This window comes from Quercus robur, chromosome 3 (genome assembly GCF_932294415.1).
Source record: "Quercus robur chromosome 3, dhQueRobu3.1, whole genome shotgun sequence".
Lineage (NCBI taxonomy): Eukaryota > Viridiplantae > Streptophyta > Magnoliopsida > Fagales > Fagaceae > Quercus > Quercus robur.
The window spans coordinates 62,140,176-62,158,919 of NC_065536.1; the positions used below are offsets into that span (position 1 = coordinate 62,140,176).

General features: G+C 35.2%; 2 protein-coding genes across 4 annotated transcripts; one reads left to right on the plus strand and one right to left on the minus strand.

Moving 5' to 3' along the window:
• Window positions 1-849: 849 nt before the first annotated feature.
• On the plus strand, window positions 850-3,070 carry LOC126718763 (pentatricopeptide repeat-containing protein At1g26900, mitochondrial). The gene has a single exon (XM_050421098.1). It carries the CDS (start codon window positions 910-912, stop codon window positions 2,734-2,736), a length of 1,827 nt encoding a protein of 608 aa, XP_050277055.1. The 5' UTR covers window positions 850-909; the 3' UTR covers window positions 2,737-3,070.
• A 1,331-nt stretch (window positions 3,071-4,401) lies between these two features.
• On the minus strand, window positions 4,402-17,375 carry LOC126718764 (PH, RCC1 and FYVE domains-containing protein 1-like). Of its 3 annotated transcripts, XM_050421099.1 has the most exons (9): window positions 16,555-17,325; window positions 15,840-15,926; window positions 15,458-15,547; window positions 15,057-15,137; window positions 14,626-14,787; window positions 12,409-14,505; window positions 9,962-10,108; window positions 6,465-6,754; window positions 4,402-4,985 (listed from the first exon to the last, which is right to left on the minus strand). In XM_050421099.1, the coding sequence occupies exons 1-9, from the start codon at window positions 16,600-16,602 to the stop codon at window positions 4,895-4,897; spliced, it is 3,093 nt and encodes a 1,030-aa protein (XP_050277056.1). In that variant the 5' UTR covers window positions 16,603-17,325; the 3' UTR covers window positions 4,402-4,894. The 3 variants fall into 3 exon arrangements, 2 of the variants coding, with proteins under 2 accessions (XP_050277056.1, XP_050277057.1); XM_050421100.1 differs by lacking the exon at window positions 15,840-15,926; XR_007653046.1 differs by lacking the exons at window positions 4,402-4,985; window positions 6,465-6,754 and adding an exon at window positions 11,234-11,439 and having other exon boundaries at window positions 9,976-10,108; window positions 16,555-17,375.
• Between the last annotated feature and the right edge of the window lie 1,369 nt (window positions 17,376-18,744).

An 18,744-nucleotide genomic window follows, 5' to 3' on the forward strand; every position in this document is an offset into this window, starting at 1 on the left:
TTTGGAAACTATCAATTTTATTATGTAACGATTAATTTTTTTTTTTCAAGTTACTTCTGGAACTATCAATAAAGTGTTTTTTTAAAAAGTATTTATGATAGTTGTTATAAGTTATAACCCTACCCCAAATAATATTAAATTTTACTTTTAAAAAAATTCATATAATTAACAGTATTTTTTTATAGGATAATTGACAGTATTAGACTTTAGACCTAATAAACTTGGACATGGATTCATTAAAACGCTCAAAACCTAAGGAAAAAAAAAAAAAAAAAGGGTATGGGTGGGTTTTTTTTTACCCGTGAAAAACAACTTGACCCAAACTTAAACCGTGGAAGTTCATGTTTTTGTTTTGCATTTTTTTCTCAATTCTTACAAAAAATTATATATATATTTTTATAAAAACTATACAAATAAACTAAAAGTTAATTATTATTTTTGAAAATATTTTGTGGAGAATTGAAAATGTTGTAAAAAAAAAGTTAATAATTTTTTTGAAATTAAAAACATGTTTGGTTAGTTGAAATTAAAAAAAAAAAATCTTTAAGAAAAAAATAGAAATACTAAAATATATTATTACTAGGATTAGAACTTTAATGCTAACTCATTAAATAAGACAAATTCATTAAATTAAATAGTATATGTTTTTATTGATTTTTGAAAATTAGAAACTGAAAATAGCATTTTGCATGTTTTTAGTTTCCACCATAAATTGAGTTTTGAGAATAATTTTTGTTTTCTGTCTATTTTAAATTGCCAAATAAGATTTTAGTCTCAAAAATAGAAAATTATTTTTAAAAACAAAAAATAAAGAAATAAACAGTTACGAATCATGCCCTTAATTTCTTTCCCTCCCATGTAAGTTTTAAGTTTTGACACCAAAGAGGCCAGAGAGCCTGCCTGGCTCATATGGCCTCATTATTCAAACTCACATGCCTGAGGCAAACATTGAATATTTGGTCCAAACTTGTTAACCCAAAACAACACTGCTCTATCTCCTCACAGGACCAAAAGCTCCTTTATTTATTGAAATCTTGCAAGCAAACCTCAGAAAACTCTCAAGTCCATGGCTTTATGGTCAAGACTGGACTTGACCAAGTCCCTTTCACTCTCAGCAAGCTTCTTGATTCTTCCACTCAAGACATGGAATATGCTGCCTCAATTTTCAAATATGTACAAAACCCAAATTTGTTCATGTTCAATACCATGCTTAGAGGCTATTCCATTAGTGATGACCCAGTACAAGCTTTTGGTGTTTTCAATCATTTGATGGGTCAAAGTATTGGGCTTGACGAGTTCTCTTTTGCTAGTATGCTTAAAGCTTGTGCTCGTGTATTGGGCATTGTGAGTGGGCAAGGGATTCATGGGGTGGTTTTGAGGTCTGGGCATGGGCTATTTACCAATGTAAAGAATACACTTTTGCATTTGTATTGTGTTTGCGGGAGAATTGGTGATGCCCGTAAGTTGTTTGATGAGTTTCCTCAAATAAATGATTTGGTTTCATGGAACAGTTTGATGGTTGGCTATGTTCAAGTATCTCAGCCTAATATGGTATTATATTTGTATTGGAAAATGTGTAGGAGTGGTTTGAGAGCCAGTATTACCACAGTTTTGAGTGTTCTGTCTGCTACTGGTGATTGTGGAAATTTACTTGGAGGGAAGTCTCTTCATGGTCATTGCATTAAAGTTGGGTTTTGTTCTGATTTAAATGTGGTTACCTCTATGATTGATATGTATGCAAAAGCTGGGAATGTTGAATTAGGGCGTAGGGTTTTTGATGAAGTTGCTGAAAAGGATGTTGTTTTATGGAATTGTCTAATAGATAAGTATGCAAGAAATGGCATGGTTGAAAATGCAGTAGCTCTATTACGTCAAATGAAACTTCAACGAGTGACGCCCAATTCATCTACATTAGCTGGATTGCTTTCGGCTTGTGCTGCCTCTGGAGCCGTCAATGTAGGCCGATGCATCAATGATTATGTGGAAGAAGAAAAAATGGTGTTGGATATGGTTCTTGGGACAGCTCTAGTTGATATGTATGCTAAATGTGGGTTCTTAGAGAAGGCTATAGAAATTTTTGATAGGATGGTGAGCAAAGATGTGAAATCTTGGACAGCCATGATCTCAGGTTACGGGGTTCATGGGCAGGCGAGAAATGCCATTATGCTATTTTACAGGATGGAAGAGGAGGGGTTTAGACCTAATGAAATCACTTTCTTGGCAATTTTAAGTGCTTGTAGTCATGGGGGCCTCGTGACAGAGGGCATGAGATGTTTTGAGAGAATGGTTTGTGAGTATGGCCTTTCACCAAAGGTTGAGCACTACGGATGTTTGATTGATCTTTTAGGTCGTGCTGGGTTGCTGGAGGAAGCACATAAATTAATCCAGAGCTTGCCCATTAAGGGGGATGCTACTGCATGGCGCTCATTGCTTGCAGCTTGCAGAGTCTATGGAAATGTTGTATTGGGGGAATGTGTGAAGAGGGTGTTAGTCAAAATATTTGATGAACATCCCACAGATTCGATCCTTCTCTCTAGCACTTATGCCATTGCTGGAAGGCTGCCAGAAGAAAGAAGAATGCAGGAAATGAAGGAAGATAGCATAATGAAAGAAGTGAAATGTCATTCGGTTGGGACGGAGAAAGAAAAGTTGATAAAGGAAGCTGGATGTAGCATAATTGAGATGGATTCTCAGTGGTGTGAACCTAGTTGGGAAAACGAGCAACTGAGTGATTGACTGTTATTCATTGCCTGGATAACTGACCCAATAAGAGGTGCAATCTATTTTCTATTCAGGTCCTTGCAAACTCAAAGTTCTCTCAGACTGCTGACTCTGTCCTAAGATTGTGGTAGAAATCAAGGGATGACAAAGGATTTGAATATTCGATTCTTGATAGCGATTAAAAGAAATCAAGGAATAGAAATATTTCATGCTTCTATTCAGCTTACTTTGTCTGACCTTTTCCTATAACCATAGCTTTATGTTGAATTCTACTCCAAAACTGCTTTTAGATTATGTAGGTGTAATAAAAATGGAGGGATTAATAAATAAATTAGGTTCAGTTACACTAGATGTTTCTAAAAATTTTATGCCTTTTTAGACGGTTGATCAAACATTGAGAAACCATTACTATTCATCATTTCCCCCCCCCCCCCCCCCTCTCTCTCTCTCTCTCTCTCTCTGAGTTTAAATTCATAAGGAAAAGATTAAAGAGGAAAGAACCTGGACAAAGCACAGTTAGGGTTTCGGAACATGAGAGTGAGACTACATCAGAAGCTAGTGTACAGAATTTTGTGATAAGAGTTCTTTCAAGACTTCTAAACTCTAAACCTATCTTTCGATTGTGGTAGAACCGTAGAAGTTATTGCGGGCAGAGGGTTGCATGAGCATGAGTTCAAGTTTACCTTCAATAAGATGAAACCAAAGAATAAAATTTTATTGTGCTAGGATTTTACTTTCATAAAATTTCTCTATTTGTGCCACATTTTGAGAATTATGTTTTTGGGTGAATATCATAAGATAAAATTGCTTACAATAATTCCAGGTGTCAAAAAAATTGGTGATTAAAAACTCTATTTTTCTTCTTTTTCTTTTTCTTTTTTTCGCCCGATTAGTACTTCATTACATAAAAACCAAGGGAGCCTTCCACATCTACCCAGCTGCATACTCAAAAATCGAGCTGGGGATAGAGAAGAGATGGAATTAATCCCATGCAAGTGGTTCGCTGAGTCATTGTAGTTTAGAATATCCTCGTGAATCATGGGAAGCTGTTTCAAACAACTAGAGGCTGTATAATGCTCGGTCTTCTCCACCATTATCCTTTGTTAAAATCAACTTTTCGATGCTGGTTCGAGGAAAAAACAGGTGAGTACAGTGGCTGTTTATTGAATCACAAGGCAGAAATAATCTATGCTAGGACTGATTTGGTCTTTGGCACTGATCCTCTTGTGACACAGGCAAAGGCAGCTCACATGGTAGTTTCTAAAGCTTGCGAAGACAGTCGGAGGAATATCGTATTAGGATCTTTCCATTGGAAAGAAATCTAACCGTGTATCTAATACCTCACATGGCAGTTTCTGAAGCTTGTGAGGCCGATATGGGGAATATCGTATTAGGATCCTCTCCATCTCCATTTAGAATGAATTCACTTTATGATGTAATGCACCAAGCATAACTCTCAACTTTTTGACCCCATTTCTTGGCTCTTTTTATAAATGAACTGTTTGAACGAATTCCTCGACCCTTGACCTGGTGATTGGTCCTATTGGTAAGTACATTTATATAATTTAGGACTGACAGTCACAAGGAAAACTCTCTCTCTTTCTCTCTCTCTCTCAATGTACACTGATTAGAAATCACAGTAAATTACAAGCACACATTGCACTGTAGCTTTGATCTGCCTTTACATCCAAAAAGATGGGGTACCACTTCATTCAAAAAAATGGATTTATCTTGGCCTTTTGTCAAGAAGAGTACGTATACAAAATGTTAAGCGACTAATATTGGGGAAACGAAAAAATAATATTAAAAAAAAAGGGGGTAAGGGGAAGCACAACAAGAGCCTATTAGCCTAAAGAAAAACGTGAGACCCAGCTGCAACAGTGTGGAACTTCTTTAACTAGCATTAGAGGCCAAGTATCCAGATTCCTCAAAATCAAATTTTCATCTTTCCATTTGTTCTATCTCTTTAAAAGCTTTCCTTTCTACTTTCTGAATTTTCTAATGTCTCAGTCTACCTTTCTGATTTCTGACCCTGGATCCATGATGAAACTCCACTGAATGATTGAACAAAAAAAATTTACAGTTTCCAGAGGAGAGGAAGAGGGTCATGGAAAATAGTTGTATGAGGCTTGATTTCTTCCAGCGAATGCTAGACTGCCAACTGTATTTTTTACTATGAAGTAAGTATATTGTGTCGCTCACATACTTTGGTCCCGTTTTCAGCCCACCATTTCTCCGCTTGTTCTTCCGTGAAATGCTTCCGGCTGTAGAAAAGCAAATTGAGTTCAGTACACATGGTAAATTCAATTACCAGTTCACAAGAGGTAATTGAACATGCTGCACTGAATTCACTAGATTTATTGAGTCATATATGGTATTGTCTAAAAAAATTTGGTCTGCTTCCTTTCATTGGTAGCAAGTAATTGTTTCACTATTTTATGTGAAGGGGAGGTTGTAAGTAATCATAAAGTTGCTGCTGCTTTTCATAAGTATAGAGAACATACAAGCCTTGCTCTGCAGTTTTTCCCCAAAAAAAAAAAAATTCAGGCTATGAGAGAGGGCCATTGGAATGAAGATATAGATATTGGGTACTATTAATTTGCTTAATGCAGTGTGATTAGTGCATCGGCCAAGAGCCTTCTAGTTCAACTAGTTGGCATCTCCTAATGTTTCTAACAGGAACATTTAGGGTTCAAATTTCCCCTCTCCCAACTATCAAATTATCAAATCAATGTAATTAGTGCATTGGTTATTCTCCAACATTGTGGGCACATAGTCCACTTTAATTGGGTATGACATGGTATCAGGTGCATCAAAAGTTGGACCAATATGTGGTCCCACATATCTAGATCCATTGATCTTATTCTTTCACTCATCTAAACTACTTTTGGAAAACATAGCTTAAATCAAAGAGGAAGTGATGGTATAAAATGTCCTCTATCCAGAGCTAAAACTTTGCCAGGATAAGAGGCGTGCAAGTTGAGTCTGAGATAGATGGTTGAAGGCCTAACCAATTTGCCAAAGGTCTGAACAAAATTAGATAAATATAGCATAAAGCAACATTAAGACATCAATGTTTTCCCATTAAATTGATTCAATCCTTTGGCTTTTATATAGAGAAGTATCTTCAGTTTCCAAAAAAGATTCTTTTAGTGGAAAAAAGAAATTTTAGATTTATCCAGATTGGAAGCAAAAAGGGTGCTATCTAATTAAAAGGCACATATGCATAAATTTCACTCATTATATTTATATTACACACCCAGAGCATTGGGCTATATAATCTGTTGGAACAGGACAGGAGTACAACGTAGAAAAACTATAATGAATTGAATTCAAGTATCTAATCTAGAATTCATTTTTATGTAGCAGAATTGAGGAGAGAAGGATGAAAAGCAAGATCAGAAAAATCAGAAGAGATAGACATAGCACCAATAACATGATCAGAGACAGATGGCTAGGATGGTTTAAGTATGCCTATTGAATTCCAATTAACAATACGATTCAAATTGAAAGTTTAAACCAGCACAAGAACAATGACAAGGCTAAAATACTTCAGTTAATTGAAAAAAATGCTTGTTATTGAATCCTACTAGGAAAAGATATGCCTAAATTCTTTGTTGAGGAGATTATCAATAAACTCCTAATTAAAAAGGTCATACTCAGAACATTGAGAGATCATAAATGTTCCTAATTTTATCGAGTAGATCATAATTGTTCCTACCAACAAAGGCAAGTGTAAATACCTGAAGCGAACACGTTTCAGTTCATTACCACCACCTGGCAAGGAGGACAAAGTTATATAGACGCCTGGTTGATCATGCACCACCCACTCTCCCTTTCCAGTTGGTTGCTTGGTTCCATTACGTAAGGTTTTGTCTTTTAAATTGCTAATTGATTGAGCCTCTGAAATGGTTCCGTTTGCTGCATGGCTCTCATTGGAAAACTGGTTTAGAATATTAGAGGTGTTTTCAGCAATGGTGCCTTCACTATATCCGGTAGTATGTCCTGGCAGTCTTTCAGCCATTTCCTTCAGCTGTGGACAATTAAATCATTTAAAACATTAGACTATTAACTAGTTAACAACAGAGTTGCAAAGATAAGAAGTAACCCCTCCCCCTCAACCCCCCCGCCCCCCAAAAAATAAAATAAAATAAAAACTATATATATATATATAGTTATACCACTTAATAATTTTATTTGATTAATATTTTGAAAATCTCATCGCTGAATTACATGTTTTTCGATTTGTAAATTAGTGATTGAGAAGGTCCTCTACCATCATGTTAGGCTATTCAAACCATGAAATTTTTTTTGTTACCATCCAGTCTTTCATCATATTAGTACTTAGATTTGGTTTGTTTCGACATAATATTTTCCGAATAATGTTTCTCATTTTCAAGTGTTTGGGGCAACCAAAAAACTTGGTGAAACCGAAATAATTTTTACAAAGAAGGAAGGTTTAGTTTTTGTGCCCATTCTACTCACCCTTTCCGTCCAGAAAAGATGGATTACAAAAGATTTCCCAGGTTAGAGAACTTTCGATGCTGTCCTTTCAGTCGGTCGTAAGTCCTAACTTCTTTTTTAGTTAATCCTACGAAATGGTAATCTGAATGGCAATAGGCAACATACTTTATCTGGGTTTAATTCCTTGATTCCTACCCAAACCTGCATTGGATTAATTCCTAGGAAGCACGGATACAGACAAGGGTACAGCACCCTAAATGAAGTATCTGTGCTTCCTAGATTAATTCCTTAATATTGAGTCAACCCTGTTCAAGCAAGCATCAAAGGAATTAAATGAATCCAACGCAATAAATATTTGAAATGGCATTTCACTATTTCAGCCTCAAAAGAACAGAAACCTCCAAAATGACAGAAATATCCCCAATATATCCAAAATAATTGAATACCCTTTAACACCTCAAAAATGCCACTGAAACCTCAAAAATCAAAATGACCAACTTGTTCATGACAAAAACATCCCTAAAAGCCTCTAAAATGACTAAAATGTATTGAAAATCTATAGAATGACATATATACCCCTAAAATCTCCAAAATGATCAAAATTCCCTAAAAACCTCTAAAACACCATCAAAACATTCAAAATGGCCAAAGTACCCTCAAAATCTCCAAACTGATCAAAATACCACCAAAACTACAAAATAACAAAAATAACCTTGAAACCTTTAAAATGACCACAATTCCTTCAAAACCTCTAATATGACAAAAATATCCCTAAAACACCAAAAAGACAAAAATATCCCCCAAATCCATTGAAATGATGCAAACCCCTTTTGAAACCCCCTAAAATGACCACGATATGTGTCAAAGTTTCGAGAATTGCCCCCAAACTTTTAAAAGGACACAAATTTTAAATTTCACTTTGGAGGTTTTAAGTGTGTGTAATTATGCAAGTAAATGTGTAAGTTTAGTTCATAGTTTTTGTTAATTGTTTGATATTTTTTTTGGATGTTGAACTCTTATTTTGATTGTGCTCATTAGTGTAGTTTTCAATAATTTTATTTTGATGATACTTATTTTTTAGGTTGATTTTAGTTGTTCAATAGGCGCCCTCACCTGGCGCCATTCCTAGATCTAGAAGCAAATGTGCAGGCCAGGCTTGAATTCAGAAAAGACTACTCTTTTTTGTTTGAGCTGTTCCCATGCACGTAGACTGAAAGATCTCAGCTTTCCTGGATAGGACAAGTACATAGAGATCTTTGTGGGACTGAGGAGAGTCTCAATAGATCTTTTCTAGGATTCCTTTGTATTTTAAAGTGGTGAATAAAATTTTCTATTTAATTTCTAAATAAAAATACAGTAAAATTGTGAGTTTTCATATGAGCCAAATGCCAGAAAATGTTTTCCAGAACAACCTCAAGAACACAACCAAACAAGAGAAAACAAGTAGTTTTCACTAAATTTTCTCAGATGAAAACATTCTCCAATAGCAAACATTTTACACCAAAACAAATGATGCCTTAGTGTGAGAATGTTCACATATAATCAGGTGACAACTTTACTTGCATTATACACCACTTACAAAATCTCAACAAGATTAACCACGGAAAGTATGGCTTAATATTAAAATCTTAAAAAAGGCATATTATAATTGCAATGCCTATGTAACATTTAACTCCATTAATATCAATAATACTTGAACTTGAAGAGCTAACTTTTCAGTAACTATTGGATCTCAACCTTATATATATGTGTGTGTGTGTGTGTGTGTTCTTTTTCATGACATTTGTCATTACTTAAGTCTTGCTAGGTATGACATCATTCAGAGATTCACTAAGTGATATTGGAAAAGTTACAAAGAGAATTCTAATGGGAGGGAGTGCAACGTTCCTAAGTTTCATTTGGTCAATTATGGGGTGGTATGCTCCCTATTGAAGGAGGGTGGTTTGGGGATTCACAGGGGGTGGGGGGAAAGAAGGTGGCTCAAGTTTCTCATGGTGTTGAACGTTTGGAAAAGTATTAGAGGCATGTGAGACTCTTATATAGGCATTTCCATTTTCTTGTTGGAAATGGATCAGAAATCTGGTTTTGGCATGATATCTGGTGCGGAAATTCTTCCCTCAAAAAACTGTTTTCCTGATTTTTAAGTCTCGGCTACAAATAAGAACGCCTCAGTTGCAACAATTAGATGAGTGAACAATATAATAATCTGCTCTAAGTATTGCTTCTAAACGTCATCTTTTATTTAATTAAATCTTCCAAGAGCTTCAACAGCAAGATTTAGAATAAATGATATCTTTTCAATGAGGTAATCCTCCTAAAATGTTCATTTTGTAGTTATCACATGGTGGGCTAGTTGAACTCAAGATAGCCCCCACATATATGGCATTGGTGGAGTTTCACTTATTCCCACCATATGCAAGAAACATAGTTATCCAGACCAAGCACCTTAAACTTGTTTTATGGTGGAAGTTTTGCAACTTGGATAGCTTCAATTAGCTTATGGAGAAACAGAATATATTCAAAATATGATGTTTATGCAAAAGGTCAATTATGTATATAAGCTGACTCACCAAGCCATTTCACTATTAGAGCTTCTCTGCTCCCAAGTTGAATGTTTAAAAGTCAAAACCTACCATAACTAAATCTTGAAACTCTGATCATTACAGAATTTACAGGGACTAGTTCTTTCAAATCCAAATAATAGAGTGAGTGAAATCAAACTTATTGATGATACTGAGAAAAATAACCACAAAACTTGAACATATAAATATCTTACTTGAGCAGTTAGAGACTTGATAACTTCCTTTGCGGATTTGCATTTTTCAGCTTCATCTTCTGCAATGGCAGTGACCTCCTTCAACTGCTTTGATGTTCTTTCTAGTTCAGCTTCAAGATGTTGGGATTTTCTAGTAAGATCTTCCACCTATAAAGTATTATCATTCAATTTTTACTCAGTATAAAGTAAAAAAAGAAAAAGAAAAAGAAAGTAGATAAATTGTTAATCATAAGTTTGATGCAATAAAACTGTTGGAAACCAAGTCATTAGAGTCTCTGTGTGATAGATGCAGACAAAATTCAGTTGTTTCTCAGATTAATATATAACAGGAAAAAGATTCAAATATCATTGCAATATTTATAGTGTTGATGAGAGTATATTGATTTGCCAATTGCCATATACTTCAAATTGTAGCTTTCATGGACAGGAGTAAACTATTTAAACATAGCTATTCTTGTCCAGTTAATACCACATTATTTCTTTTCTTGTTTCAGCTGTTGCATAGACTTATCAAGCTCCAAACTCCTGTATATCTCAGTACTTCATTTTACGTAAGCTACGCTTTTTTTTTGTTCCTAGATCCATTCTTATTCTCTGATCTCTCTCTGTTTCTCTCTAATTTTTTTATAAGTAGAGAAATATTCTATTGCAAACAGACTACTTCATGTACAATGGACGTAAAGAGGTCTAAAGAATTACAGATAAGCAGTATCATGTATAAAAAGACGATGACTTTCTGTTTATCTCTAATAAGAGAAAATTGGACCAACCATTTTTATCTTCAAGCTGGCAATAAAGGTAACATCTTACCTACACCTAAAAAAAATTATTTGAAGTTTGACAGGTTAACCGTGAACGTTCTCTCAGCTTCTTGGTAGTTTTGTTTATCACACTCTATTGCAACTTCAGACTACCTGCTTAGTTTACACGTTTGTCGTGCTTTTCAGAAAATGCAGCCTTCTTACAAAGCATCAGGTACCCTCATTATGCAACATTGCATACATTAGTTTTACACTTTTTTATATTGGTAATTATAGACGCACCTTGTGGTTCTTGAACATACAACCTCACCCTCTGTCTTGCTCTAACAAGGAGAGGAGGTGCCATTTGAGCTAGCGTGCATTCACAGTTGTGAATAACTTCATCATATAAAAATTCATTTTCAGGAAGACTATAACTACGCATTCTAATTAAATACTGAATTGTGCACAATGCAACTACAGATATTTCCATGTTGCATTACATATTTACAATTTTGAAACTACTTCTCACCACGGATATTGAGTGCCAATCATATCACTACTAGTTTGTTGTTCCTGAGGAAAACATACAGAAATGGGTTGATTTTAGTGATATTCACCATCACTGATTTGTTTGGAAAATCTAGTACTCCCAGACCCTTCAGAACTTTAACTTGCTGACTTCACTAAGTTTCAAAAGCTTCAACTTCACCATTGTGCTTCACACATTGTGGGTGCCTGTACATCATTAGCACTGTAAAGGTCCTATCTTTTTGTGACTTTACATTTAAAAAATGTCTTTTCTTGAAGTTGAGTTACTATAAATGGTCCTATCCCTTTCCTGCTCTGCATAACCAGGCCTGCCCTACTCTACCCCATGCAGGTTTTCCCTGCCTCAAAGAGGTGATGGGGCAGGGATAGGTTTTACTCTTCCTGCTGCGTCTCACCCCACCCTGAATGAGGTAATAGAACACGTTAAAAAAATCAAATTATAGATACGATATGTAAAAGGGATTTAATTTTATATATTTGTATATATATACATATATAAAATTCAATCTCTTTTACACATCGTATGTATAATTTGATTTTTTAAAACATATTCTATTACCTCATTAATGTCAAAGCCACCTTATTAGTGATGGAAATACCTACAACCCACCTTGTACCCAACTTTCCCTGCGTAGGTTTTCCCCACCCCAAAGACAGGACAGGAGCACCCCTAATCTGACCCCAACCTGCCCCGCTGCCATCCCTAGCAGAAATATGCAACAAGAAGATCTTTAGGCTTCAGGTAGCAGTAAGATATCTAGGTCTCTCAGTGCTTTTAAAATGGCTTGAAGATTTCCCCATACATAATTTTCTTTGGTAAACAAACTTGTCATGAGGTGACTATACCTTTCAGCTGTTTTCAACAGATTATTTTAAAACTGAACATACTTCCATACCTCCCACAACTGGGTCATGTTTCCCCATAAGAAGAATGTGAATGCTGAATGTGCCAAAGGGAAGGATAAGGGAATGAAGTCACAATATTATAATTTATTCTTTCCAAAAAAAAAAGGGGTTGGGGTTTTGGGGGGACTGGGGAAGAAGATTCTCTAGAGCATTAACAAATACGTTTATCACATTCCTAAAATTTGAAGTAAATAAGAATTTAAAATCTATGCATGCATGCAGTCACTAAAGCATTTTCAATATGCTTACCTGAGCCCTTAAATTTATGATTTCTTGACTTAAACTGCCATTTCTATTCTTCGAATAATCAAAAATTTCTTCAGAAAACCGAGCTGGGCTTGACTTTTCTGAAACAGGAGATGTTGATCGAGAACCCATTCTGGAACCAGGAAGGGAAACTGATGAAACTTTCTTTGATGTTGCAACAAGAGAATCTGATGCTTTTATGGAATAAATTCCCCCAAACTGAAAATTTTCATTCAGAGCGTGAAAGACACGGCTATCATGCAATTCTGTTTTCATGTCAGGCTTTGAACGCCTGGTTTCAAATTGATTGCCCGAGCCAAAAGATGACAATCTGGAGAGTGTTGTCTGTAGTTTATTACCTCGAGTCTCTTTATCCATGGCCTCATTGGATTTATGACACGTATTTCCATTTTTGGATTTAGGAGGTCGCAGAATAGAACCAGATTCCAGGGCCTTCTTCAGTTTCAAATAACAATCATCACAGACCCGATATGGCCTGTTCATATTTGGAGCTAAAGAAGCTTTCAGAGATTTTCTGTTACTGCAAGCTTTGCAAAAAACCAGCCCACAATTATAACAGTTGTGACGTTTTCTTCTGAAACCAAAAGGATTATGACAACCAGTACATATAGAGTGGTCAGCACTAGATACAGATTTATGAAGACATATAACAGATGTAAAGTTTGAACCACAGGCCACACTCTTTACTAGCTTATCCTTTAAAAAATTGACAAGTGTAGGTGTGTTTCTATGAATATTGTCTCCATGGCCTAATTGCCCATTTGAACCCTTTCCCCAAGTATAAACCTCTGCTGTGGAAGTCAGAACTGCAACATGATATGAGCCGCAGGCAATCTCCCCTACAAAACTTCTTGAAATTTTACCTTCTATGCGACTAGGAAGTTTTCCATCAGCCTCAGGACTGCCCAACTGTCCATACGCAGTACTCCCCATTGTATATACTTGTCCTGAGGTCGTTAGAGCAACTGTGAGATTATACCCACAGGCTACTTGACAAATATTTTGATTAACCAATGCAGTGACGCACTCTGGAACTAGTCTAGATTCTTTATCACCATGACCAAGTCGGCATTTATCTCCATCCCCCCATGTAAACAGCTTTCCAGAACAAGAGTAACCAGAAGGTTCAGAATTAGATAATTCATCTGTCACTTCAACGACTGCAGCAGTGTGCCAAACACCACATGCAACCCTTGTAGTTCTCTGTCCTTTCAAAGTTTCCACTTCCCGGGGGATACTTGTGCTACTACAGTCACCATGGCCAAGGACACCAAAGGATCCATCCCCAAATGTAAACAACTGGCCAGCTGCTGTCGCAACAGCTGTATGCCAAGGTCCACAAGAGATAGATACTACATGAATACCCTCCATGATACCACTTACCTTTTTAGGAATCCAATGACTAACTTCACTTCCATGCCCAAGCAGACCAAAGTTGTGAGTACCATCCCCCCATGTATAAAGATCTCCAGAACGTGTAACAGCACAAGTGTGATACTCCCCACATGCTACTAATTCAATGTTCATACCACTAAGACTGTCAATGAACTTTGGGTGGGAAACATCCACTTCAACACCATGCCCAAGCCTGCCTCCGGACTCCTCTCCCCAGCTAAAGATCTCCCCTTGTCTTGTGGCAAGCACAGCATGTCTGCCACCACAAGCAATATTATGAACATCTAGAACTACTTTTGATTCCAATGCCTTAGGGAGAAGGGCATCCATCTTGGACCCATATGAATTCCCAAGCCCGACTCTACGCATGCCAGCACCCAGTATTCCATTCCCAATACCTTCTCCCCAAATGAAAACATCATTTATGGCATCAAAATCATCATGACCCGATCCATGGCTTGATGAGCTCACAACACTAGATAAACTAACTCGAAATGCCTCTGTTCCTGAATTTTGACCATTTGAGTTGTCTACAGGTGACGATGTTAATGTGGAATTGGGAACTGATTCAGCTTGATAGGAACTTTTATCAGCTGCTGTATATGATATTATGTCACTGAATGCCTTCCCCAGTCTAGTCTGTGGTATATTCTCGTGAGGAACCTCTTCTGTATCTCCTGGATCCTGTTGTAATTTAAAAAATATTAACCCGAGTGAACTGTAAATGCTTAATAATTACCGAACTTTATTAAACTAAATACAAAATAAATAAATTTTTTTTTTTTAAAGTTCACTGCTACTGACAAATGGAGCAATAGATGGAGAACTTCTTCGTGTACGAGAATGTAGACTATCTGATGATACACTGCCACATCTTGATTCACTTTTACACTTGTAGTTAGCTCGACTAATCAATGCCTTGAGACCAGCAAACCAAACTTCAGCTTCTTCCTTGTCTTTACATATCTGTCCATTGGTTGGCAGTAGTGCCAAGCAAATACAACAACAACAACCAAGTTTTAGTACCAAAATTTGGGAATGGTTTCAGACAACACATAATTTCTAAGATGGCATCCTGCCTTATTTTTCACAAATTAACAAATGAAGCAACTAAGATCATTACTAACAACAGTGACAAAACAATTTTCAATTAATGATTTCTATGCTTTATTGTCATTGATCAACTAAATGAGCTTTTCTAAGAAAAAAAGAATAGACCACAGAAACACACTCACCAAATCCAAGGACCTATCATTGTATATAAGTGAAAATGATTGATATTCCTTTTCAGGCCGAGGATACCGCTGAAATATTGCCTGAAAGATAAATCCAAAGTTATAAATGTCTAAATTTTGAGAGTTAAGGATAAGTAAATGATAGAATAGAATGAATATATTATCAAAGTAAAGAAAAAAGAGAAACAAAATATTAAAAATTTTGACAATAATAAAAGGGTTCTAATTAAACCAACAGAAGTTTAACTCTGAAATATAAACTTCAACTAAAACATTCTTTTAAACTCATGCAAAGTTCATGTGAATTTTTTCTGAGATCTGACAAAATCAGCTCAACAGTAGCTTGAGAGGCTATCCCCACACCATTTTCTAAGAAAGAAAGAATGACTATAGAAACTTACAGTTCGCTGTCCAGGAATAATCCGTGAAACTTGACTTATTTTAAGTTGTTTCTCTTCATTGCCAGAGTACCATATCAATGCAGACTCATCCTGGGAAAAAAAAAAAAAAAAAAACCCTCAATCATCCAAGTAAATATAGAGAAACAAAAGAATGTTGTTACTTTCATGATTATATTCATATCGGAAGTTACATACATTAAGGACCTAAAAATTAAAATTAGGTGGTTGAAATGATGGAGATTTATAACCTGGCTGAACCCAAACCAGAGAGAAGAGTTCAGTCATACTTGTTGTTAGGATTTTTTTTTTTTTTACAATTTCGTTAACGAGTTAGTGCAGAATTCAGAAAAGGGAACAATTCCAAATTGCCAGAGTAACTCACAGAAGAAAGCCGGAATGGGCAGAACTTTGGCTTCCCTCTGCGTCCATACTTTAGCAGATATGACCCCTTTTTAAGTGATGCAATGGCCTGTAATTTAAAACATAAAATAAAGTCACTACAAGAACTCCAGGTGTTTTCATACAAGAGCATAATTTGTGAAAAAAAAAAAAATTGTGATAATGGGAGACTAATACTTCATGATTCAACACCTTAATTGAACAGGAATGCTGCTTATCACCTACTCTGTTGTTGCTGTGTATAACATCACTAATGAACATGCAAAAAAGTTCTCACTAACCAACAGGTCCATATGATTTTAAAAAAACAACAACAACAAGACAGGTTATGATTGACCGTATCATGGGTACTCATTCTTTTTATCCGAGTACAACCCTACTTAAGCGTGACCATAGTAGCTCCCAAGGGTTAGAACTCAAGACCTACCCCACACTAAGACCCTAAACATTGGGCCCCTGCTACTGCAAATTAATTCACTCTTAGATTACAACAACAACGCCTTAGTTCTAAGATTTCAGGGGTCAGTTATGGACCCTTAAGAAACTAATCAGGGTCGACCACATGTATACAATTCACTCATCAACAAAAACACAAACAATTTTTTCTATCTAAAATTAACAAAACGCCATTGAATTAAAAGCATCACACATAATATATAAACGCGAAACGAAAGCAAAAGGCGAGAACGGATTTAAACCTTGTCTACGTCCCTCTCAACGTGACCGGCTCTCTGCAAATCAGCCATTCAAGTTGCAATATCAGTAGAAGCTGCTTCTGCTGAGACACAGAACCAACGCCCATTTGAATCATACGATCCAAAACCATACGCCACTTGCTTCATGTAAAACAAGAATCAACAGCAATGTACTCTCCAACGCAGATTGTGGAAAACAAACCAATTCCTTCATCTACCCCATAACCACATCAACAACAACCAAATTTGATAATGCAGCTTCTGAACTCAAAAAAAGCCCTAGAAATCCACAATGCCAGAAACACAAAACAAAAAACCACAAAATGTAGAAAGCTGTTACGATCAGATCAACCTGAGCTCCGAAAACAGCTCAAATTCACGTAACCGAAACCCTAGAAATTCGAATTTTTCGGAACTCGTCAATTTTGAGCTGAGAATAATCAACAAAAAAATAAATGTGTTTTTTGAATCTGATGTGAGAAATTCGGATTAAATTCAGCAAATGCTAACGGTTTTCGATGAATTTAGGCTCGTTGAATTCCGAAACGAAAATAGAAACAAAATCAAAAAAAGCAAAGAAAACCACGAATTAGAAAGAGAAAGAAAAAAAGAAGAAAAAAAAAAAAAAAAACGAATCGTTTCGATTGGGGGGAGGAGAGATTGATAAAATTGCGTTGCAGAGAGCTTCGAGAATGCTTAACGTGCGCCTTAACGTGCGCCTCTCTCTCTCTCTCTCTCTCTCTCCCTCTCTTTCTCTCTCTCTGTGTTTTCTCTTTTTTTTTTTTTTTTTTGGTTCTAACTGTTTATTTCTTTTTCTTTCTTTCTCGCTCCTAAATTATTTTTTGTTGTTGTTTCGACAAGTCAGCAACTGAAATCTTGGGGATGGAGATAGGTATGGTTGGTTTTTTGTCTTTTTAACCGAAATAATGAAATATAAAGTTTCTTCGTAAGATTTCAAGTGGGCCCATCCCAAAAACAAAATTTTGTGGGACAGAATTTTTTAGTTTAATAAATAAATTATTTAATTTTTGGATTTTGTAGGCATTTATTATTGGATAATTTTGTATTTTCCTTTGTAAGGATTTTATATATCATTCACTTAAATTAGTATGTGATACCATGCATATGCACTGATACATTTAAAAACAATCACAATTATATATATATATATATATGATATATATAATTTAATTGGATTTAAACTTTTTCGGTTTTTTCATCCAATAATTTACTTGTTATAAAAATTAAAAATTTAAATAAGATACATGACATAAAATTGAATTCCAATTAAGCATGCACTACCAATTTTGGCGCTCTTTCAACAAAATGCAATTCTAATTTCATTTCTTTCGTCATCTAACAACATTCTCCAATGAAATATTCCAAATTGTCCTCTATAATCAGCTAGGTTTACAAATGGCATGCTTTGAGAACTTTTTAATTTAGGTGGTGTCATTGTTATGACATAAAATTTTAGATATTTGTTTTATTTTCTCTTTTCTTTATTTTATCAAGTTGCACACATACAAAGTTGGTATACACAATCAATTATAATACTCATGTATAAATCCAACAAAATTAGAAGTTTATTGAGATATAATTATTGAGTTTGGCTTACTTTCAGTACTTTTTTAACTGAATATATCATTTTGTTTTAAATGTACAATGTCATGTGGTAGTGGATTTTAATCTCCATATTTTATTTTATTAGTGGATGATATGAAAGTTTTTCATTAAAACAAAAGAGATTTCAGTTAAAAAAGTACTGAATGTAAGCCAAATTTATTATTATTAGTTGTGGTAGGAGAGATTAAATTTTGTAAGGATGTGGTGTAAAACTCATGTTTTATCTCTCCAATCTCAACATATCACATAATCTTATCATGTATTTAATAATAAGTACAACCACATACAATCAATTCTGATACTCATATATAAATCCAACCAAATTGGAAGTTTATTGAGACATTATTAGGTGTGATAGGATGTATTGAATTTTAAGTAAAATACTAATATATCAATATTTTATTAGATGGTGTAAAATGTGAGTTTTACATCCCATCCTTACCAAATTTGGACTCATGGTAAGATATATTGAATTTTAAGTAAATTGATGATGTGACAATCTCTTATTGGATGGTATAAAACATATGTTTGACACTACATCCTTACCAAATTCAGACTCTTTTTTAT